General features: G+C 34.0%; 1 protein-coding gene and 1 long non-coding RNA gene across 3 annotated transcripts in view; one reads left to right on the top strand and one right to left on the bottom strand.

Annotated features, from left to right (window-relative positions):
- Positions 1 to 26,126, bottom strand: part of LOC127701576 (laminin subunit beta-1-like) — a 119,284-nt gene that overhangs the window by 5,691 nt on the left and 87,467 nt on the right. Inside the window, exons 24-28 of the mRNA XM_052205543.1 lie at positions 22,966 to 23,201; positions 17,368 to 17,550; positions 12,491 to 12,667; positions 10,242 to 10,417; positions 7,671 to 7,812 (exon numbers count right to left, since the gene is read on the bottom strand). Coding sequence (XP_052061503.1) covers positions 7,671 to 7,812; positions 10,242 to 10,417; positions 12,491 to 12,667; positions 17,368 to 17,550; positions 22,966 to 23,201 — 914 coding nt within the window. The remainder of the gene's footprint in view (positions 1 to 7,670; positions 7,813 to 10,241; positions 10,418 to 12,490; positions 12,668 to 17,367; positions 17,551 to 22,965; positions 23,202 to 26,126) is intronic.
- On the top strand, positions 18 to 25,782 carry LOC127703545 (uncharacterized). Of its 2 annotated transcripts, none has more exons than XR_007982998.1 (2): positions 18 to 253; positions 24,096 to 25,782. It is a non-coding gene; the product is annotated as an uncharacterized LOC127703545 (long non-coding RNA). The 2 variants fall into 2 exon arrangements; XR_007982997.1 differs by lacking the exon at positions 18 to 253 and adding an exon at positions 8,188 to 8,446.

Here is a 26,126-nt window from a genome sequence, read left to right as displayed (position 1 = left end):
AAATTCGTAAGGGGTTCTGCGGAACCCTGTGTCTCGCCTACGATTGCTGCTGTCAGTGTAAAAGTGTAATGTTGACTAAAAAAGTGAGTCCATTTATCAGTAAAATACAGAATTTAATAAAATGCTCCGCAGGGCGCAGCTTGATATGACCGCAGAGGTCGAACCCTGAACAGTTGGGGCAAGTATGGACACAACATTCAAGCTTGATACAGCTCTGAATTTGGATTGTGATTAAATATTTGACACAGCATAGGTTACTGACACAGAATGAATGTGGTCTAAGAACTTAAAAATTTTAAATTGGACATTCACCTATTATGGTCCAATATCCAAAATCTAAATACATGGTTAGATTCAGCATATCAAAGAACCCCAAGAATTCAATTTTTGATGAAATCAAACAAAGTTTAATTTTGGACCCTTTTGACCTCAATGTGGACAAAGTTGATAACAGGGCCCAAAAATCAAAAATCTAAATACAATGTACATGGTTAGATTCAGCATATCAAAGAACCCCATATATTCAATTTTTGTTGAAATCAAACAAAGTTTAATTTTGGACCAACTTGAAAACTGGGCCCATAATCAAAAATCTAAATACATGTTTAGATTCAGCATATTAAAGAACCCTAAGAATTCAATTTTTGTTAAAAAACTAAGTTTAATTTTGGACCCTTTGGAACTTAATGTAGACCAATTTGAAAACGGAACCAAAAATTAAGAATCTAAATACACGGTTAGATTCGGCATATCAAAGAACCCCAATAATTCAATTTTTGATGAAATCAAACAAAGTTTAATTTTGGACCCTTTGGACCTCAATGTGGACCAATTTAAAAACGGGGCCCAAAATCCAAAAACTTAATACACGGTTAGATTCAGCATATTAAAGAACCCCAAGAATTCAAGAATAAAACCCATTGAAAATGGTCAAGAAATAAGCAATTTATACGAAGTATCTTCTTTTGTACAATACTGTGCAATTGAATATTTCTTGCTATTGCTCAATACTGTACAATTGACAATTTCTTGTTATTGCGCAATATTGTGCTATTGGATATTTCTTGCTATTGCGCAATACTGTGCAATTGAAGATTTCTTGCTATTGCGCAATACTGTGCAATTGAAGATTTCTTGCTATTGTGCAATACTGTGCAATTGAAACTTTCTTGCTATTGCACAATACTTATAATATATAATAATTTACACAACCTGTTTGGTGTGTATCTCCTACCATATCATTATTATTTGCTTTTAAATATAAATCAGAAATAACCAACTTAAAATGGAAAATTTTAAAAGAAAAAAAAAAGGAAAAAAAGAAAAAAAAAGAAAAAATAAAATACCCCCCCCCCCAAATTTTTTGAACCCCCTTATGATTCATCATCCCCAAACTCAATCCCAGCCTTCCCTTTGTGGTATGGTACCTTGCAGTACAATTTCAGAGAGATCCATACACTTGAACACAAGTTATTGTCTGGAAACTAGAAAAATGCTTATTATTGGCCCCTTTTTGGCCCCCAATTCCTAAACGTTTCGGGCAATTACCCCCAAACTCAATTCCAGCTTTCCCTTTGTGATATGAAACCTTGTAGTACAATTTCAGAAATATCCAAACACTTACACACAAGTTATTGTCATGAAACTAGAAAAATGCTTGTTTTTTTGCCCCTAATTTCTAAAATTTTGAGGCAATTACCCCCAAAATCAATTACAGCCTTCCCTTTGTGATATGGAACCTTGTGGTACAATGTCAGAGAGATCCATACACTTACACACAAGTTATTGTCTGGAAGTTACAAAAATGCTTATTTTTGGCCCCTAATTCCTTAACTGTTGGTACCATAACCCCCAAAATCAATCCCAACCTTCCTTTCGTGGTATTGAACCTTATGGTAAAATTTCATGGAGATCCATTCACTTAAACTAAAGTTAGAGTGCGAAAACCAATGTGTCTTCGGACGACGCAGGACAACGACGACGACGACGACGCCAACGTCATACCAATATACGACCAAAAAATTTTAAATTTTTGCGGTCGTATAAAAAACTGCAAAATTTTTGTAAAATTACTAACTCAGGGGCAGCAACCCAACAACAGGTTGTCGGATTCGTCTGAAAATTTCAGGGCAGATAAATCTAAATCTGATGAACATTTTTGCTACCTGTCAGATTTGCTCTAAATGCTTTAGTTTCAGAGATATAAACCAATAAACTGCTTCGCTGAGCACAGCTGGATACGCCTGCAGAAGTCCAACCCTGAACAGTTGGGGCAAAAATGGACACAATATTCAAGCTTGATACAGAAAGGCAACAGTAGTATACCGCTGTTCGAAACTCATAAATCGATAGAGATAAAAACAAATCCGGGTTACAAACTAACACTGAGGGAAACGCATCAAATATGAGAGGAGAACAACGACACAACAAAAACACAACATTAAAATGTAACACACACAGAAACGAACTATAATATAACATATATACAGGTCTGAATTTGGATTGTAATTAAATATTTGACATATTATAGGTTTCTGAATAAATGTAGTCAAAGAACTTGAAACTGGTTATATGAATTGAATTTATATTCAATTAACAATTTCTTGCTGTTGTGCAATACACTGTGCCGTTGCGCAATACTTAGTAAATCTGTTGTCAGACCATAAACAAATAAAGTTCAATTAATTCTCAATGTCATATTAGAAATTTATGAAAATGTAAAGGGAGCTTACATCAATAGATATAAACAATTCACCAAAGTTTCATGAGAATTGCTGACAGCATTTTCGAGTTATTGTCCGAAAACTTGAAAATCCCCCCCTTTTTTAATGAATAAAACCCCATAACTCAGAAATGATAAATGAAAAATTTATAAAATTCTAAACGGAGCTTACATCAATAGATATATAAACAATTCACCAAAGTTTCATAAGAACTACTGAAAGCATTTTTGATTTTTTGTCCTAAAACTGGGAAATCCCCCTTTTTTTATGAATAAAACCCTGTAACTCGGAAACGTCAAATCTAAAATATATAAAAATCGAAAGAGAGTTCATGTCAATAGATATAAACAATTCACCACAATTTCTTGCAAGTTGGTGAAAGCATTTTTGAGTTATTGTCCGAAAACTGGAAAATCCCCCTTTTTTTAATGAATAAAACCCCATAACTCGGAAACGTAAAATCTAAAATTTATTAAAATCGACAGGGAGCTCATGTCAATAGATATAAACAATTCACCACAATTTCTTGCAAGTTGGTGAAAGCATTCTTGAGTTATTGTCCGAAAACTGGAAAATCCCCCTTTTTTTAATGAATAAAACCCCATAACTTGGAAATGTAAAATCTAAAATTTATAAACTAGAGGCTCTCAAGAGCCTGTGTCGCTCACCTGTATTTACTGATGCTTTGGAAATCATGTAAAATAAGGTTAAAATCATAATTAATAGTATTAGATATTAGATATTATAATGATATCTAAGATAATAACAAAAAACTGCAAAATTTTTGTAAAATTACTAACTCATGGGCAGCAACCCAACAACGGGTTGTCGGATTCGTCTGAAAATTTCAGGGCAGATAAATCTAAATCTGATGAACATTTTTGCCACCTGTCAGATTTGCTCTAAATGCTTTAGTTTCAGAGATATAAACCAAAAACTGCATTTTACCCCTATGTTCTATTTTTAACCAAGTCAGCCATGATGGTTAGAAGGCGGGGTCATCGGACAAATTTTTTAAACTAGATACCCTTATAATGATTATGGCCAAGTATGGTTAAATTTGTCTCAGTAGTTTCAGAAAAGAAGATTTTTGTAAAAGATTACAAAAATTTACAAAAAATTGTTAAAAATTGACTATTAAGGGCAATAACTCCTAAAGGGGTCGACTGACAATTTTGGTCATGACAACTTATTTGTAGATCTTACTTTGCTGAACATTATTGCTGTTTACAGTTTATCTCTATCTGTAATAATATTCAAGATAATAACCAATAAAATGCTCCCCTGGGGCGCAGCTTGATACGACCGCAGAGGTCTAACCCTGAACAGTTGGGGCAAGTATGGACACAACATTCAAGCTTGATACAGCACTGAATTTGGATTGTAATTAAATATTTGACACAGCATAGGTTTCTGACACAGAATGAATGTGGTCTAAGAACTTAAAAAATTTTAATTTACCTATTCAAACCATATCATTATTATTTGCTTTTATATATAAATCAGAAATAACCAATTTAAAATGGAAAATTTTAAAGAAAAAAAAGGGAAAAAAAATCCCCCCCCCAAATTTTTTGAACACCCTTATGATTCATCACCCCCAAACTCAATCCCAGCCTTCCCTTTGTGGTATGGTACCTTACAGTACAATTTCAGAGAGATCCATACACTTGAACACAAGTTATTGTCTGGAAACTAGAAAAATGCTTGTTTTTTGGCCCCAAATTCCTAAACGTTTAGGGCAATTACCCCCAAACTCAAACCCAGCTTTCCCTTTGTGATATGGAACCTTGTAGTACAATTTCATAAAGATCAATACACTTACACACAAGTTATTGTCCTGAAACTAGAGAAATGCTTGTTTTTTTGCCCCTTTATGGCCCCTAATTCCTAAAATTTTGAGGCAATTACCCCCAAAATCAATCTCAGCCTTCCCTTTGTGGTATGGTACCTTGCAGAACAATTTCAGAGAGATCCATACACATGAACACAAGTTATTGTCTGGAAACTAGAAAAATGCTTATTTTTGGCCCCTTATTCCTAAATGTTTTGGGCAATTACCCCCAAACTCAATTCCAGCTTTCCCTTTGTGATATGGAACCTTGTAGTACAATTTCATAGAGATCCATACACTTACACACAAGTAATTGTCATGAAACTAGAAAAATGCTTGTTTTTTGTCCCTTTTTGGCCCCTAATTCCTAAAATTTGGAGGCAATTACCCCCAAAATCAATCCCAGCATTCCCTTTGTGATATGGAACCTTGTGGTACAATGTCAGAGAGATCCATACACTTAACACACAAGTTATGTCTGGAAGTTACAAAAATGCTTATTTTTGGCCCCTTTTTGGCCCCTAATTCCTTAACTGTTGGTACCATAACCCCCAAAATCAATCCCCACCTTCCTTTTGTGGTATTGAACCTTATGGTAAAATTTCATAGAGATCCATTCACTTAAACTAAAGTTAGAGTGCGAAAACCAATGTGTCTTCGGACGACGACGACGACGCTAACGTCATACCAATATACGACCGCATTTTGCGGTCGTATAAAAACTGCAAAATTTCCTTAAAATTACCAATTCAGGGGCAGCAACCCAACAACAGGTTGTCAGATTTGTCTGAAAATTTCAGGGCAGATAGATCTTGACCTGATAATCAGTTTTACCCTCTGTCAGATTTACTCTAAATGCTTTGGTTTCAGAGATATAAGCCAAAATCTACATTTTACCCCTATGTTCTATTTTTAGCCATGGCGGCCATCTTGGTTGGTTGGAGGGGTCATCGGACACATTTTTTAAACTAGATACCCTAATGATGATTGTGGTCAAGTTTGGTTGAATTTGGCCTAGTGGTTGCAGAGGAGAAGATTTTAGTAAAAAGCTAACGGGCCAGGTGAGCTAAAAATTCAAACATTCTCTTTTGATGCTATTTCTGGGTCTTGAAGATTAGCTTCTGTCCAAGTTTCATACATTCCATAAAGGTTAACAAACTAATCATGTCAAAAAAAATGTAATCCCAAACTGTCTGTAAATGTTAACTAAATAGGTCCATCTATCAGAAAAATACTGAAAATGAAAATATATTTTCAAAAGTGTGCTTCAGACATTATCTCTTAATCATAAAAAAGTTTAATAAAATTCTATGAAGGGTTAACAAAGTATTTGATGTGTAACAAACTTTAACCCCAGACTACATCTACTTGTTAAATTTAAAAAAAATACTAAGTCCATCTATCAGTAAAATATGGAAAAATGAAAATAAATGTTTTCAAAATTTTGCTCTGGATACTGTATTTTGGTCATTAACAAGCTTCTGTCCAAATTTCATAAAATTCCATCAATCTAACAACATGATTAGATTCAGCATATAAAAATAAAACCAACAATTTAATTTTAGTTCAAATCAAACAAAGTTTAATTTTGGACCCTTCAAACCTTAATATGGACTATTTGAAAACAGGGCCCAAAATAAAAAATCTAAATGCACAAGATTCAGCATATCATACAGCCACAATAATTCAGTTTTTGATGAAATCAAACAAAGTTTAATTTTGGACCCTTTTGACCTCAATGTAGCCCAATATCCGAAAAAGTAATACAAGGTTAGAACCCCCAAAAATTAAAGACTTTAAATTAATCCCATTGAAATTGGTTAAAAGATTTGTATTTATTTTCTATTGAAGATATTCTTGCTATTGCGCAATACTCTGCAATTGAAGATTTCTTGCTATTGCGCAATAATGTGCTATTGTGCAATACTGTGCTATTGCTCAATACTGTGCAATTGAAGATTTCTTGCTATTGCGCAATACTGTGCAATTGAAGATTTCTTGCTATTGCGCAATACTGTGCTATTGCTCAATACTGTGCAATTGAAGATTTCTTGCTATTGCGCAATACTGTGCAATTGAAGATTTCTTGCTATTGCGCAATACTGTGCTATTGCTCAATACTGTGCAATTGAAGATTTCTTGCTATTGCACAATACTGTGCTATTGTGTAATACTGTGCAATTGAAGATTTCTTGCTAATACGCAATACTGTGCAATTGAAGATTTCTTGCTATTGTCCAATACTGTGGTATTGTGCAATACTGTGCAATTGAAGATTTCTTGCTATTGCGCAATATTGTGCAATTATTTGAAATTTCAAAAATTTTCAAGAAAAAAAATATGAACCCCCCCAAAAAATTGGAAAAAAAACAAACCCCAAAACTTTTTGAACCCCCCCTTGCAGTAATTACCCCAAAACTCAATCCCAGCCTTCCCTTTATTGTATGGAACCTAGTTGTACAATTTTATAGAGATCTATACACTTAAACACAAGTTATTGTCTGGAAACTAGAAAAATGCTTGTTTTTGGCTCCTTTTTTGCCCCTAATTCCTGAACGTTTGAGGCAATTATGTATGTATGTATGTATGTATGTACTGGTAAATGCCTCTGTTATCCGAAGAACCCATCAAAAGCTGCGAGGGTACAGTGGCATCCATGTTCACTCCCTATCAGGATTAATGTTGATGTGTCACTAACATATATTTATACGACAATTATTTTAACAAGGATGATCAATCCCCACCCAACACAAAGGGAGTGCTAGGACACCGGGAAGTCTGTTATTATGGTGGAGGAAGCCTAAGTACTCGGAGAGAACCACCGGGTCACTCAGCGGCAACAGACAAACCAGGGAGATATCAGAAGATTGATCTCCAGGTCAAAGTAGGGGACAACTTTGACCAACCGAGGCCCCCAAAGTACCCATTCTAGTTTAAACTCCGTTCTGGGTACCAGAGATGTGTGTGAGAGGGTGAAAATTGCCCTTCTAATGTACTGATATTTTTAGCACCCCAAGTGAGAATAATGATTGTAATCTATGTTCATAACACTTCACTGTATTACTATCATCCAGAAAAGTTGTATTTCATTCTGAACCATTTTCTCTATTTACCTGTGTTAGGTCTGCTTCAGCATCTGTTATGTCATTGTCAGCCTTATTAATGGCAATTGTAGCTGAATTCTGGGCAGATGTAGCTCCCTTCAAGTTGTTCAGAACATCCTGGGCTTTTCCTAGGATAGTATTTGCATCACCTCTACAATAATTAAGTTTTCAATACAAACAAGCACATCAGAGTTAAATAAATCAGCTAGAATTTGTTTAGCGCCAAAAGACTACTTTTTTCTTTGCAAGTTTATTGGTTGCCTATATTCTATGATATAATTTGCTTAAAATAAATATTTGGTAAATAAGGACAGATTTCATTATCAGAATATTTCCTATTACATGTAGTACATTATCAAATTGCTTGATTAAGACAGGGATTATTATCAAGAATAAAACTAAGGTTCAACAAATGAAAAAATGGCATATACTTTTTAAATCATTCACACAATGTACTTAAGGTACAGTTTTTGAATTATTTTGATAATTTCTTTCAGCCAAAATTAGTTAAATGATGAATGATGATTTGGTTTATGCTCTACCATCACTCTTAAAGAAAGTTTTTTTTACATCTGACATACTAAATTATAGCCTGGTGTCTTTGATTATTCTATCTCTGGCTCTTCAGTGATCTAGGGCAATTTATAAATAAAATGCTCCGCTGGGCGCAGCTTGATACGACCGCAGAGATCGAACCCTGAACAGTTGGGGCAAGTATGGACACAACATTCAAGCTTGATACAGCACTGAATTTGGATTGTGATTAAATATTTGACACAGCATAGGTTTCTGACACAGAATGAATGTGGTCTAAGAACTTAAAAATTTTTAATTTACCTATTCAAACCATATCATTATTATTTGCTTTTATATATAATTCAGAAATAACCAATTTAAAATGGAAAATTTTAAAGAAAAAAAAGAGGAAAAAAATCCCCCCTCAAATTTTTTGAACCCCCTTATGATTCATCACCCCCAAACTCAATCCCAGCCTTCCCATTGTGTTACAATGTATGGTGCCTTGCAGTACAATTTCAGAGAGCTCCGTACACTTGAACACAAGTTTTTGTCTGGAAACTAGAAAAATGCTTGTTTTTTTGCCCCTTTTTGGCCCCAAATTCCGAAACGTTTAGGGCAATTACCCCCCAACTCAAACCCAGCTTTCCCTTTGAGATATGGAACCTTGTTGTACAATTTCATAAAGATCCATACACTTACACACAAGTTATTGTCCTGAAACTAGAAAAATGCTTGTTTTTTTGCCCCTTTTTTGCCCCTTATTCCTAAAATTTTGAGGCAATTACCCCCAAAATCAATCCCAGCCTTCCCTTTGTGGTATGGTACCTTGCAGTACAATTTCAGAGAGATCCATACACTTGAACACAAGTTATTGTCTGGAAACTAGAAAAATTCTTATTTTTGGCCCCCTTTTGGCCCCTTATTCCTAAACGTTTTGGGCAATTACCCCCAAACTCAATTCCAGCTTTCCTTTTGTGATATGGAACCTTGTAGTACAATTTCAGAAAGATCCATACACTTACACACAAGTTATTGTCATGAAACTAGAAAAATACTTGTTTTTTGCCCCTTTTTTGGCCCCTAATTCCTAAAATTTTGAGGCAATTACCCCCAAAATCAATCCCAGCATTCCCTTTGTGATATGGAACCTTGTGGTACAATGTCAGAGAGATCCATACACTAACACACAAGTTATGTCTGGAAGTTACAAAAATGCTTATTTTTGGCCCCTTTTTCCTTGACTGTTGGTACCATAACCCCCAAAATCAATCCCAACCTTCCTTTTGTGGTATTGAACCTTGTGGTAAAGTTTCATAGAGATCCATTCACTTAAACTAAAGTTAGAGTGCGAAAACCAATGTGTCTTCGGACGACAACGACAACGACGCCAACGTCATACCAATATACGACCACAAAATTTTTTTTGCGGTCGTATCAAAATGAAACAAAATGGGTATCTTGAGGTGGACCATTTTAAAGAAACTTTCAACTATTGGTGACAAGATACAGACATTATTCACTCATTGAAAAAGCTAGACTCTCCTCATTTTAATGAACAAAAACTTTTATGTGTCGTAGAAATTAATAGGTTTAGATTATATTAAGATTTTTCCTCATCTAAGAAACCCATAATTTTTCTATTTTTTCTTCTATCATAAGAAATGAATTGTTTAAATGCCTCTTGTTATAAATAATGCATATCAATGTCTTTTAAACTGGAATTCTATATCTTAGTAAATTTTCAAATACAACTTGACCAATATTAGAAATTCCATTTCCTTCATATAGATTTTCAATCAGTCATGACAGGCAAAAATGACTGTCTCTGGATCCTTGATAATTTCCAATGTCTGACAATCTTGGGAACTTATGAAGGATTACACAACAAATGTATGGCATTATGTTATTTTCAAATTCGAGGGACCAAAAGTGATGCCTTCTTCTGTTCAAATTTCTGTAAAAAATAATTGCCTTTTACATTTTCAATCAGATAAATTGGTAATGAAGCCATTGGTGATTGACATAACCCTTAACAGTAATGTTCTTAATTTAAGTTCTTACTTTGCATTTTCTGCCCTCTCCTTAAGCTTCTGTGCTTTATCTAAATCATCTCGTGTGGCATTAAGAATGGAATCAATATTTTGTAAACCCTGAATGGTTTCATTTATTTTCTGTGCCAACTCAATGATTTGGTTTGGAGTCAGTGATATACTCATACCAAGTACCTCTTCAGTTATCTACAAAAAAAGGTTAACAATTTTAAGGCTTAGCAACAGTATTGAAATTTATAAATAATTGACAGCTATATCAAGTCTAGTTTCTTGATGGCTATAGACAGCTATATCAAGTCTAGTTTCTTGATGGCTATAGACAGCTATATCAAGTCTAGTTTCTTGACAGCTATAGACAGCTATATCAAGTCTAGTTTCTTGACGGCTATAGACATCTATATCAAGTCTAGTTTCTTGACAGCTATATCAAGTCTAGTTTCTTGACAGCTATATTATGTCAAGTTTCTACATTTAAAGTGGTACTGTTTAATGTTATTACAACAATGTTCCCTAGATGATATCAAAAAGGACTTTGTGAGTATCTGTGCCTATTCAACTAGACATAGCTTGATGTCACCATAACTTTTTCCAGGTCTAAGCAGATATGGTAAGATGTTTGGAGATATAAATATATAATTCATGTCGCTATTTCAGTCATTTGAAGGCATAAACAATTCAATCTTTTTCTTTAAGAGAAAATACAAAAAGATTAAAGACGCTGATTGAGTAGTTTTGAGTTGATCACCATTGGAAGTCTTAATCCCTACTTTATACACAACCAAGCTCATTAGTGAATGATTAAGGTTAATTGTTTTTAAAACATTTTAAATAAGTTTTCATAAACTATAACAATGTATTACTAATTATTTTTCATGGTGATCAAAGATTTTCTTAGGTAAACACTCGTGGAAAAAACTATGTCATAAATCAATACAGTGGTCAGTGACCAGAAATTTAATTACACGTGTATTGTCAGATTAACTCTTCAATCCATTTAAATCCCCGATGTCATGTTATGACATATGTGTATTAGTTCGAGATAAATAATGAATTTTGAATGTCTTTATTAACCTTGGACCGTAAATTTAGTTCGAGTCAACCAAAATTTCGACTCATTAGGAGTCGAAATACATATAGTTATATGCAACAAAGTTCAGGACCACGAGAAAACTTCCACTCATCCGAAATTTTGAGTCAACTGAACTCCCAATTATTGTATTTTGCTTTCATCTTAATTAGACCATATTTTAAAGTTCTATTAATCCTTTTCATTGTTCTTGAAAGTGATTCAAAAGAATAATTGTAATGCTCATAATGTAAGTATGACCCTTTCTAGGAAACTGTTCAAACATAGCCATGTAATTTGACATGCAAATGCATCTGGTCTATAATTGATGTAAAACCTTTTTGGATGCAATCAGTATACCTTTTTTGAGATGTCAGTAATAAGTAATTTGTGTTAGTAAATTTTACAAGATTTCAACAACAACAAATTAAACCATCATCATCCTGACAATCACATTCTCAATACCAACTAAAAATAACAATTGTGTAAATATAAAATAATCATGGACAAAGGAAGATAACTCCAATTTTAAAAATTACTTGAATAATGACTGATATTTGTGGGGGAAAAAAATGAAAAATTTGTAAAGGGGCATAACTCTAGAACAGTAAAAGTGACGCCCCCAAAATTCAAACTTGATAGTGTATTGTTGTAACAAGCATTGTGTATAAGTTTCATAACATTTGGATGAGGCAAACTTAAGTTAGAGAACGGAAATGAAAAATTTTGCAATTTTTTCCATTTATAAAGGGGCATAACTCTAGAACGGTTAAATGGACACCACCAAAATTCAACCTTGATCTGTGTTTTCTAGTAATAAACATTGTGTAAAAGTTTGATAACATTTGGTTGAGGCTTACTTAAGTTAGAGAAGGGAAACCAATTTTGGGACGTACGGACGGACAAGGGTAAAACTTAATGCCCCCTCAGCTTCGGCGGGGGCATAAAAAAATATGAGGTACTATGAAATAAGTTTCTACTGAGGGGGAAGCCACCCAAATAAAAAACATATGTAGAGATGACTGTTGACAAAGGTTTAAATGTATAGATGCTTTAAATGCAAGTATAGTTGTAGTATTATTTTGTACCATTTCATTTTTAGCTTGCATATTCCTTTCAAATAAGGTGAAATTCATTCTTGTAGAGTCTGAAACAAATCTGATAACAACGTAAAATAGGTCTATAAAAATTACCTCTTTCACATCATCTGGCGTTGCTCTACCTAATCCCAAGAAATCTTGTACATCAGAAAGCACATTCTGCAACATGAGTTTAGCTTTTTCAGTTTCATTTTTAGCTTTCATTGCCTCATCGTAAGCCATCTGTGCTTGATCTTTAGCTTCTTCTGCTTCTTGTTGTGCTTGCTGTATCTGAAATATCAATGCAATATGTACATATGAAACAATTTAATGGAATTATGTTGCATGAGTAAATACATTAATAAAATAATATTTACATGATATCTTATGCAAATAATTTACCAGCTTGTTATACTTAAATCAATTTCCATTCTAAGTCCATTCTTTTGGACATCATTGTGTAATAATGACAAAATGAAGATTTTTTTATTTGTATTTTATGCATTTAAGACTTGTGTTGTCTGCAAATTTCGTACTTCCAGATCCCTTTGTATTTTGTTTAATTATTAATTACTGATAATGAACAAATTCCAGCATTTTTTTCCATACAGTTCTGCTATTATTAGGATTGTCTCCCTTTACCCATCTCCAGTTTAGACTGACAGGAAAATTCAAACATGCAAGATATCAGTTGATTTGTAATAAAATGCTCCGCAGGGCGCAGCTTGATACGACCGCAGAGGTCGAACCCTGAACAGTTGGGGCAAGTATGGACACAACATTCAAGCTTGATACAGCTTTGCATTTGGATTGTGATTAAATATTTAACACAGCATAGGTTTCTGACACAGAATGAATGTGGTCTAAGAACTTAAAAATTTTAAATTGTACATTCACCTATTATGGTCCAATATCCAACATCTAAATACATGGTTAGATTCAGCATATCAAAGAACCCCAAGAATTCAATTTTTGATGAAATCAAACAAAGTTTAATTTGGACCCTTTTGACCTCAATGTGGACAAAGTTGATAACGGGGCCCAAAAATCAAAAATCTATATACATGGTTAGATTCAGCATATCAAAGAACCCCATATATTCAATTTTTGTTGAAATCAAACAAAGTTTAATTTTGGACCCCGATTTTGACCAACTTGAAAACTGGGCCCATAATCAAAAATCTAAATACATGTTTAGATTCAGCATATCAAAGAACCCTTAGAATTCATTTTTTGTTAAAATCAAACTAAGTTTAATTTTGGACCCTTTGGAACTTAATGTAGACCAATTTGAAAACAGAACCAAAAATTAAGAATCTAAATACACGGTTAGATTCGGCATATCAAAGAACCCCAATAATTCAATTTTTGATAAAAGTCAAACAAAGTTTAATTTTGGACCCTTTGGACCTCAATGTGGACCAATTTAAAAACGGGGCCCAAAATCCAAAAACTAAATACACGGTTAGATTCAGCATATTAAAGAACCCCAAGAATTCAAGAATAAAACCCCATTGAAATTGGTCAAGAAATAAGCAATTTATACGAAGTATCTTCTTTTGCACAATACTGTGCAATTAAATATTTCTTGCTATTGCGCAATACTGTACAATTGACAATTTCTTGCTATTGCGCAATATTGTGCTATTGGATATTTCTTGCTATTGCACAATACTGTACAATTGAAGATTTCTTGCTATTGCACAATACTGTGCAATTGAAGATTTCTTGCTATTGTGCAATACTGTGCAATTGAAAATTTCTTGCTATTGCACAATACTTATTATATAATAATTTACACATCCTGTTCGGTGTGTATCTCCTACCATATCATTATTATTTGCTCTTAAATATAAATCAGAAATAACCAACTTAAAATGGAAAATTTTAAAAGAAAAAAAAAGGAAAAAAATAAAAAAAAAGGAAAAAAAAAAAAATCCCCCCCCCCCCCAAATTTTTTGAACCCCCTTATGATTCATCACCCCCAAACTCAATCCCAGCCTTCCCTTTGTGGTATGGTACCTTGCAGTACAATTTCAGAGAGATCCATACACTTGAACACAAGTTATTGTCTGGAAACTAGAAAAATGTGTTTTTTGGCCCCTTTTTGGCCCCACATTTCTAAACGTCTAGGGCAATTACCCCCAAACTCAAACCCAGCTTTCCCTTTGTGATATGGAAACTTGTAGTACAATTTCAGAAAGATCCATACACTTACACACAAGTTATTGTCCTGAAACTAGAAAAATGCTTGTTTTTTGCCCCTTTTTGGCCCCTAATTCCTAAAATATTGAGGCAATTACCCCCATCGTCAATCCCAGCCTTCCCTTTGTGGTATGGTACCTTGCAGTACAATTTCAGAGAGATCCATACACTTGAACACAAGTTATTGTCTGGAAACTAGAAAAATGCTTGTTTTTTGCCCCTTTTTGGCCCCTAATTCCTTAAATATTGAGGCAATTACCCCCATCATCAATCCCAGCCTTCCCTTTGAGGTATGGTACCTTGCAGTACAATTTCAGAGAGATCCATACACTTGACCACAAGTTATTGTCTGGAAACTAGAAAAATGCTTATTTTGGCCCCTTATTCCTAAACGTTTTGGGCAATTACCCCCAAACTCAATTCCAGCTTTCCCTTTGTGATATGGAACCTTGTAGTACAATTTCAGAAAGATCCATACACTTACACACAAGTTATTGTCATGAAACTAGAAAAATGCTTGTTTTTTGCCCCTTTTTTGGCCCCTAATTCCTAAAGTTTTGAGGCAATTACCCCCAAAATCAATTCCAGCATTTCCTTTGTGATATGGAATCTTGTGGTACAATGTCAGAGAGATCCATACACTAACACACAAGTTATGTCTGGAAGTTACAAAAATGCTTATTTTTGGCCCCCTAATTCCTTAACTGTTGGTACCATAACCCCCAAAATCAATCCCAATCTTCCTTTTGTGGTATTAAACCTTATGGTAAAATTTCATAGAGATCCATTCACTTAAACTAAAGTTAGAGTGCGAAAACCAATGTGTCTTCGGACGACGACGACGCCAACGTCATACCAATATACGAGCACAAAATTTTTTTTGCGGTCATATAAAAATTTGGGGTCCTTTAAAACTTTTATAAGGCAGAGAAAAAAAAATCTGTGTTTCCGGTAACCCGACCGACCGTGTTTTTTTAGCCCCGACCCTAATTTTTTTATTGGATCTTCAAAAAAAAAAAAAAAAAAAAATTGGTATCAACTGACCCTGTTTTTGACACAGGCTTCTGTTAATCGACATAATTATTTATCTAACTGCACAGAAAGCCAGTAAAACATTTTATTTATGTCAAAAGGTATTCCAAATAGGTTAAAATCCAAGAAATTTGCACAGCAGGTGCTTCAAAAACATTGCAAATGGCCGCACTTCCGGTATTTGAAACTAATTACGGACACGGACTTGGAAAAACCATGATAATTTTTCGGATTTCGTTTACAATGTCAAAAAAAAAAAAAAAAAAAAAAAAAAAAAAAAAAAAAAAAATAATCCGACCTACCGACCCTATTTAACACAAGAGTGCACACGCTGAAATGTCTCGCCTTCTTTACTAATCATTGATATTATGTTGATAGTCCTAAATATAAAGCTTTATTACAACTGTCACATAAACTTAACATTAACCAAGAAAACTAAACATTGACCAATGAACCATGAAAATGAGGTCAAGGTCAGATGAACCATGCCAGGCAGACATGTACAGTTTAACAATTCTTCCATATAACAAATATAGTTGACCTATTGCTTATAGTTTAAGATAAACAGACCAAAACACAAAAACTTAACACTGAGCAATGAACCGTGAAAATGAGGTCAAGGTCATATAAAACCTGCGCGACTGACATATAGATCATAAAATATTTCCATACACCAAATATAGTTGACCTATTGCATATAGTATTAGAAAAAAAGACCAAAACTCAAAAACTTAACTTTGACCACTGAACCATGAAAACGAGGTCAAGGTCAGATGACACCTGCCAGCTAGACATGTACACCTTACAATCATTCCATACACCAAATATAGTAGACCTATTGCATACAGTATAAGAAAAACAGACCAAAACACAAAAACTTAACTATAACCACTGAACCATGAAAATGAGGTCAAGGTCAAATGACACCTGCCAGTTGGACATGTACACCTTACAGTCCTTCCATACACCAAATATACTAGACCTATTGCTTATAGTATCTGAGATATGGACTTGACCACCAAAACTTAACCTTGTTCACTGATCCATGAAATGAGGTCGAGGTCAAGTGAAAACTGTCTGACGGGCATGAGGACCTTGCAAGGTACGCATATACCAAATATAGTTATCCTACTACTTATAATAAGAGAGAATTTAACATTACAAAAAATGTTAACTTTTTTTTCAAGTAGTCACTGAACCATGAAAATGAGGTCAAGGACATTGGACATGTGACTGACAGAATCTTCGTAACATGAGGCATCCATATACAAAGTATGAAGCATCCAGGTCTTCCACCTTCTAAAATATAAAGCTTTTAAGAAGTTAGCTAACGCCGCCGCCGCCGCCGGATCACTATCCCTATGTCGAGCTTTCTGCGACAAAAGTCGCAGGCTCGACAAAAATGATGTTACCGGAAACACAGATTTTTTTTTTAGGCCTAAATAGCTAAGGGAAATGATTTATTGGTTGATGTCACTAAATATACAAATGATTTATTGGTTGATGTCACTCAAGCATCTAGATGATTCATTGGTTGAGGTCACCTACGTATATAGATGATTTATTGGTTGATGTCAGCTTCAATTCTATCAATTATAATCAGTATGACCTGTATAACTGACACTTCAGTTGTTTTCATATCTAAGCTAAATTTTACTTCAATAAAAGTACTACTAACCATATAAGCTTTAAAAGGGCCAATGAGGAGCAAGACAAAATCGTTGATTACATAAGTTTTTTTTATTTCTTTATACCTCTGTAAGCATTGTATTGGCATCTACTTCTTTAATGTCTAATAACAGTTTTGCTTGGTTGGCCCGATCTATGGCATTGTCAGCTTTGGTAAGAGCACCTCCATCACAACTGATTCCTCCACACTTGCCACATCCACCACCTCCACAGACATCATCACAAGGGTCCCCTCTTCCATCACAAACCTGTAATGTAGAAGTAAAGCTTAATTTAGCAGTAGTAAGTAAGACACAGATGCTCTGCTTTCAAGATAAATACATCAAAATGTTAGCACCTGGACATAAATGTAAAATTTTTCATAGTCCACAAAGTATAAAAAAAACCAATCATTAGTCAACAAAGTATAAAAAATAAATATTTGACATATTATAGGTTTCTGAATAAATGTAGTCAAAGAACTTGAAATTGGTTGAATTGAATTTATATTCAATTAAAGATTTCTTGCTGTTGTGCAATACTTAGTAAATCTGTTGTTAGTCTATAAACATATAAAGTTCAATTAATTCTCAATGTCATATTAGAAATTTATGAAAATAACGAGGGAACTTACATCAATAGATATAAACAATTCACCAAAGTTTCATGAGAATTGGTGACAGCATTTTTGAGTTATTGTCCGAAAACTGGAAAATCACTCCTTTTTTTAATGAACAAAACCCCATAACTCAGAAATGTAAAATGTAAAATTTATAAAATTCTAAAGGGAGCTTACATCAATACATACAAACAATTCACCAAAGTTTCATAAGAATTGCTGAAAGCATTTTTGAGTTTTTTGTCCGAAAACTGGAAAATCACCCCATTTTTTATGAATAAAACCCTGTAACTCGGAAACATAAAATCTAAAATTTATAAAAATCGAAAGGGAGCTCATGTCAATTGATATAAACAATTCATCACAATTTCTTGCAAGTTGGTGAAAGCTTTCTTGACTGATTGTCCGAAAACTGGAAAATCACCCCTTTTTTTAATGAACAAAACCCCATAACTCAGAAATGTAAAATGTAAAATTTATAAAATTCTAAAGGGAGCTTACATCAATATATACAAACAATTCACCAAAGTTTCATAAGAAATGCTGAAAGCATTTTTGAGTTTTTTGTCCGAAAACTGGAAAATCCCCCCTTTTTTTATGAATAAAACCCTGTAACTCGGAAACGTAAAATCTAAATATTATAAAAAACGAAAGGGAGCTCACGTCAATAGATAAAACAATTCAAAAAGTTTTATGCAAATTGGTTAAAGCATTTTTGAGTTAATGTCCGACATGTTGACGACGGACAGACGGCATCGGTATACCATAATACGTCCTGTAAACGGGCTTATAAAAACCAAAGGTTTTATGATTTTCAAATATTTATTATGCTAAAATATTACTGATACACCTACATAAATGTCTAAATGGATAAACATATGCAAAGGACACGGTACAATTTTGGGGCCAGATTAGCCCTAAAAAAATTTGGGTTATGCTTTATTTATTGAGCCAAAATGTTCTAACAATTAGCCTATTTTAATTAAAAATCTTACAAAAATAATTTTGGGTTATGCTTTATGTTTATTTAGCCAAAGTGTTCTAACAACTAGCCTATTTTAATTAAAAATCTTACAAATATCTCTTACAAACATCACTTTAAAGACATCACAGTTAAATTGTGTCTTTAAGGTTTGGTTAATATTCATATTTTCTGAAAAGCCTTTCTACTGATGCTTAAAAATTGTGATTAAACAATGTTTAATTTTTTGTGAATTAACAGGGCTAAATAAGCCCCAAAATGTAGCTTTTCCTTTCTCAAGCATAATCTTTTAATTTACAAAGACTCTAAAGCAGTATCAAACAAGTCAGATATGGAGGTAATAATAAACTAAAAAAAAGTTGTTGTTATACCCTGTATTGAATATTAAAAGGGGTGGAGAAGACATTAAGAAAGCAATCAAAACCATTAGAAAGACAGACAATGTCAAGGTCAAAAGAATAAAGTAGAGGCTCTAGCTCACCTAGGTCTATGTGCACCTTCAACAATGGACTCTCCAACATGGTAGACTAGAATATAATTCATGACAAAAACCTATTTTTTTTTCTTGTATTGCTGATCATTACCTCTGTTTACAGCTTCTCTCTATCTTCTTGAGTTTTTGGCCAAAACACAAAAAAGGATAAAAAATAATAAATCATCATTTAAGGGCAATAACTCCTATAAAGAGTCTACTAGAGAAAATTAGACCTATACACAGATCCTGTCTTGCTGATCATTTTTGCTATGTAAAGTGTCTATCTATCTATTATAGTTTGGCAAAAACACCAAAAAAAAGGTACAAATCGTTATTGAAGAGCAATTATTCCAATAAGATTCAACTGAAAACATTGGCCAGTAGATTTATTTGTAGATCTTGTCTTGCTGATCACTTTTGATTTTTAAAGCTTCTATCTATCTCTTATAGTTTTTAAGATTAAAAAAAGGCAATAATGCAAAAAATTGGTAAAAATCATCTTTAAGGACAACAACTCCAATAAAGAGTTGACTGATGGTTTGGGCCATGTTCACTCATTTATAGATATTGTCTTGCTTATCACTTTTGCCATTTAAAGTTTCTCTCTATCTATGATAGGTTTAAAGATAATAGGCAAAAATGAAACTAGAGGCTCTAAAGACACTGTGTCGCTCACCTAGGTCTATGAGCATCTTCAACAATGGACTCTCGCCAACATTGTGGACTTAAATAGAATTCATGAAGAAAAAAAATTTTTTTTTTTGTTTGTTGATCTTGTATTGCTGATAATTTTTTCTGTTTACATGTAAGTTTCTCTCTATTTTCTTTAATTTTTGCCCAAAACACAAAAAAACTGTAAAAAAATATCAGTTAAGGCAATACACCTTATCGCTATTTGTCCGCCATTACTGGACATCACATAAGTTCCTGTAAAATTTTGACGTCATAATAGAAAATGTCTGACGCCACAATGGAAAAGTGATTGTTGTATGACGTCAAAAGTTCGAGCGGGACAGATTCTCGGGTCAAGCAGGAATAGCGATAAGGTGTATCACTCCTATAAAGAGTAAATCAACAATGTTGGCAACATTTAACTTATTTGTAGATCATTTTTGCTATTTAAAGTGTCTATCTATCTTTTATAGTTTTCAAGATAGGCAAAAATGTAGAATATTGGTATAAATCATCATTAAAGAGCAAGTACTCCTACAAGGAGTCGACTGGTGATTTCCGTTATTTGACTTATTTGTAGATCAAGTTTTGCTGATCACTTTTGCTTAATTATGTTTCTATCTATCTATTATAGTTTTTTCAGATATTAGGCAAAAACGCAAAAAAATGGTAAAAATCCTTATCAAAGAGCAATAACTTCAATAAGGGGTTGTCAGGCAATTTCAACACTGGCAACTTATTTGTGGATCTTGTCTTGCTGATTATTTCGCTTATTTCAGTTTCTATCAATCTGTAATAGTTTTTTGGATATTAGGCAAAAACGCAAAAAAAATTGTCGTTAAAGGGCAATAACTCCAATAAGGAGTCGTCTGATGATTTCGACCATTGGACTTATTTGTAGATCTTGTCTTGTTGATCATTCTTTGTATATAAGTTTCTCCCTACCTATTATAGTTTTTCAGATATTAGGCAAACATGAAAAAAAAATCAGTAAAATTCATCATCTAAGGGCAATAACTCATATAAGAAGTCGTCTGACAGTTTTGAAGGAAATAGACAATATGTAGATCTCATCATTTTGAACATTTTTGCCCCCGGCAGATTTTTCTCTATTTATAGCAGTTTTCAAGACAATAAGACAAAACTTGCATTTTACCCCTATGTTATTTTTTTAGCCATGTTGGCCATATTTGTTGGAACGCAGGGTCATCAAACACATTATTTAAACAAGATACCCTAATGATGATTGTGGCCAATTTTATCAAATTTGGCTCAGTAGTTTCAGCAGCGAAGATTTTTGTAAAAGTTAACAAGACAACTAAGACGGACACGACAGCAATGCCGGACAACGGATGCCAAGTGATGAGAAAAGCTCACTTGGCCTTTTAGGCCAGGTGAGGTAAAATAAATGGAGAATGTGTCCCCATGGACACAGATGATGCCCCCGCTTGCATACAACATTATCAAGGGACATAACTCAAGAACAATAAAAGTGACGCTACCTAAATTTGTACTTGATCTAAGTTTTGTGGTAATAAGTATTGTGTAAAGGTTTCATAACGGTTGGTTGGAGCAAACTTAAGTTACAGAACGGAAACTAAACATTTTGCAATCTTTTTCGATTTATAAAGGGGCATACCTCGATAATGATTAAAGTGACGCCACCAAAATTCAACTTGATCTGTGTTTTGTGGTAAAAAGCATTGTGTATAAGTTTCATAACATTTGGTTGAGGCAAACTTAAGTTAGAGAACAGAAACTAAACATTTTGCAATTTTTCCATTTAAAATTCGTAAGGGTTCCGTGGAAACCAGTGTCTCGCCTACTTTGGCTGTTAATTGCAGGCTCAACAAAAATGAGATGAGGAAAAATTTAATAAAAACATTCCTCTCGATACAATTTTTTTATTGTTAGAAGCTTCTGTCCAAGTTTGGTAAAAATCCAGGATAGTTTATGAATCTAATAAATGTTTTAAAAAATTTAACTGCAGACTGTATGTAATGTTAACTGGAAGAAAAACTAAGTCCATTTATAGGTAAAATAGGGATAAAAAAGTACAAAATTTTAATAAAAATTTCCTTCTAGATACTAGCTTTTGATCATAAACAAACTTCTGTCCATGTTTGGTACAAATCCAGGATAGTTTAAGAAAGTTATCAACATTTTAAAAACTTTTAACCACAGAGTGAATGTAATGTTTCCTGGCAGAAAAACTAAGTCCATTTATAAGTAAAATACGGAAAAATAGGATTTTTTTTTTAAAATTTACTTCTGGATACTATCTTATGATCATAAACAAGCTTCTTTCCAAGTTTGGTAGAAATCCAGGATAGTTTAAAAGTTATCAAAATTTTAAAAACTTTAACCACAGAGTGAATATTTGTGGGCTCCGCCGCCGATGGAATGTAGGATCGCTATGTCTCGCTTTTTCGACAAAAGTTGAAGGCTCGACAATAAAGGGGAATAACTCTAGAACTGTTAGAGTGACGCTACCAAAATTCAAACTTGATCTGTATTTTGTGGTAATAAGCATTGTGTATAAGTTTCATAACATTTGGTTGAGGCAAACTTAAGTGAGAGAAAGGAAACTAAAAATTTTGTAATTTTTCCATTTATAAAGGGGCATAACTCTAGAACAGTTAGAGTGACGCTACCAAAATTCAAACTTGATCTTTATTTTGTGGTAATAAGCATCGTGTATAAGTTTCATAACATTTGGTTGAGGCAAACTCAAGTTAGAGAACGGAAACCAATTTTGGGACGTACGTACAGACAGACAAGGGTAAAACTTAATGCCCCCTCCGCTACGGCGGGGGCATAAAAAAGTGGTAAACAACATTATACTCAACATTACAGTGAAAACTAAGAATGAGCAACAAAAAACCCACAAATAACTGGAGATGAATGGTGCTATGGCAAAGAAAATTTTTTTTTACCATTTCATTAAGATCAGCTATTCTACTACCAAGACTTGATACTTTGTCATCAATCTCATTCAGTTCAGCTTCATTTTCCTGTATTTTCTGATTAAATGCATTACGGTTTTCCTCAAGCATTTTCTCCACTTCAGCTCTTGTTTTCATAGACTCATTCAGCATTCCCTGTGTTCCATCAACTTTAGACTGTGCCATTCTGGACTTTTGCTGTGCCTCCTTTGTAATGTTGAAGGCACCTATTGTAAAAATAAAAAAGTTGTTTCAAATAAACAGCTGCACAAGGGGTGCATGATACACCCTTATTGTGCATATTGAGATTATTACAAGAATAAAATGGGATATTTCGAAGGCATTTAATCATAAGCAAATAAAATGGCTCTTTAGAAAATATGCCTGAGGATATCGTTTAAATCAAACAGTTTGTTATGTTCACAAACTCCAACAATTATGTAAATTCTACACTAAATCAATCCAAGCAAACTCAAGTTATTGTTCAACAAGTGAAAATTTTATTAAAATCTGACAAAGTTCCATAACTCTGCAGCAAAGGTCAATAAAATGCTTTGCTGATCGCAGCCTGATACGACCGCAGAGGTCAAACCCTGAACAGTTGGGGCAAATTTGGACACAATATTCAAGCTTGATACTGTGTGAATTTGGATTGTGATCAAATTTTTGACATATTATAGGTTTCTGACACAAAATAAATGTGGTCAAAGATCTTATAAATCCATTGCGCAATACAGTGCAATTGAAGATTTCTTCTTGAAACTTTTCAAAAATTCAAAATTTTGAAAATTTAAAAAAAAAAATATGAATCCCTTAAAAAAATTGGGAAAAAAATCCCCCCCCCCCCCCCCCATCTTTTTGAAACCCCCTTGGAGCAATAACCCCAAAACTCAATCCCAGCCTTTCCTTTGTAGTATGGAACCTTGTAGTACAATTTCAGAGAGATCCATACACTTACACACAAGTTATTGTCTGGAAACTAGAATAAAATGCTCCGCTGGGCGCAGCTTGATAGGACCGCAGAGGTCAAACCCTGAACAGTTGGGGCAAGTAGGGGCACAACATTCGAGCTTGATACAGCACTGAATTTGGATTGTAATTAAATATTTGACACAGCATAGGTTTCTGACACAGAATGAATGTGGTCTAAGAACTTAAAAAATTTTAATTTACCTATTCAAACCATATCATTATTATTTGCTTTTATATATAAATCAGAAATAACCAATTTAAAATGGAAAATTTTAAAGAAAAAAAAAGGAAAAAAAAATCCTTCCCCCAGATTTTTTGAACCCCCTTATGTTTCATCACCCCCAAACTCAATCCCAGCCTTCCCTTTGTGGTATGGTACCTTGCAGTACAATTTCAGAGAGATCCATACACTTACACACAAGTTATTGTCTGGAAACTAGAAAAATGCTTGTTTTTAGGCCCCTTTTTGGCCCCAAATTCCTAAATGTTCAGGGCAATTACCCCCAAACTCAAACCCAGCTTTCCCTTTGTGATATGGAACCTTGTAGTACAATTTCATAAAGATCCATACACTTACACACAAGTTATTGTCCTGAAACTAGAAAAATGCTTGTTTTTTTGCCCCTTTTTGGCCCCTAATTCCTAAAATTTTGAGGCAATTACCCCCAAAATCAATCCCAGCCTTCCCTTTGTGGTATGGTACCTTGCAGTACAATTTCAGAGAGATCTTTACACTTGAACACAAGTTATTGTTTGGAAACTAGAAAAATGCTTATTTTTGGCCCCTTTTTGGCCCCTTATTCCTAAATGTTTTGGGCAATTACCCCCAAACTCAATTCCAGCTTTCCCTTTGGGATATGGAACCTTGTAGTACAATTTCAGAAATATCCATACACTTACACACAAGTTATTGTCATGAAACTAGAAAAATGCTTGTTTTTTTTACCCCTAATTCCTAAAATTTTGATGCAATTACCCCAATATCAATCCCAGCATTCCCTTTGTGATATGGAACCTTGTAGTACAATGTCAGAGAGATCCATACACTAACACACAAGTTATGTCTGGAATTTACAAAAATGCTTATTTTTGGCCCCTAATTCCTTAACTGTTGGTACCATAACCCCCAACCTTCCTTTTGTGGTATTGAACCTTATGGTAAAATTTCATAGAGATCCATTCACTTAAACTAAAGTTAGAGTGCGAAAACCAATGTGTCTTTGGATGACGATGACGACAACGTCATACGAATATATGACCGCAAAATATTTTTGCAGTCGTGGTCGTATAAAAATGCTTGTTTTGGCCCCTAATTCCTACATGTTTGGGGCAATTAACCCCAAACTCAATCCCAGCCTTCCCTTTGTTATATGGAACCTTGTGGTACAATGTCAGAGAGATCCATACACTTACACATAAGTTATTGTCTGGAAACTAGAAAAATGCTTGTTTTTGGTTCTTTTTGGCCCTTAATTCCTTAACTGTTGGCCCCCATAACCCCTAAAATGAATCCCAACCTTCTACTTGTGGTATTAAACATTGTGGTACAATTTCAGAGCAATCGAAATACTAATACACAAGTTTTTTTCCTGAAACTGGAAAAATGCTTGTTTTGGGCCCCTTTTTGGGCCCCTAATTCCTAAACGGTTGGGACAATCATCCCCAAAATCAATCCCAACCTTCCTTTTGTGGTATTGAACCTTCTTAAAAAATTTCATAGAGATCCATACACTTCAACTAAAGTTATTGTCCGGAAACCAATCGATTTTCGGACGCAGACGACGACATCATACCATTATACGATCCCAAAAATTTGTTTGCAGTCGTATAAAAAGGGAGTTTCCTTTCATCAATCCCCACAATTAAATCAAAAGGGAGCTTTCTTCCATTAATTCTAATGTTGTGTTCAAGTTATATGACAATTGGTCAAAGCAAATTGAGTTATTGTAAGAGGTGTTGACTGACAGATGGAAAACGGACATTGGTATACCATAATGCGCCCAGTCTTCAACAGGCGTATAAAAATAGCTACCTTTAAACTAACCTAAACATAAACTTTAACATGTAAACTAAGCAAAAGTTTCAAAGTCCGTAGACCCTGATTGAGGGGAAAGGGCCATACAATCTCCATGGAAATGATATGTGCAAATACAAATTCAACTGCATACCAATATCATTGA

The sequence above is a fragment of the Mytilus californianus genome, unplaced genomic scaffold (assembly GCF_021869535.1).
Source record: "Mytilus californianus isolate M0D057914Y unplaced genomic scaffold, xbMytCali1.0.p SCAF_1, whole genome shotgun sequence".
Taxonomy (NCBI): domain Eukaryota; kingdom Metazoa; phylum Mollusca; class Bivalvia; order Mytilida; family Mytilidae; genus Mytilus; species Mytilus californianus.
Note: the sequence above shows the minus strand (reverse complement) of the source record. Positions and strands in the feature narration are given on the sequence as shown.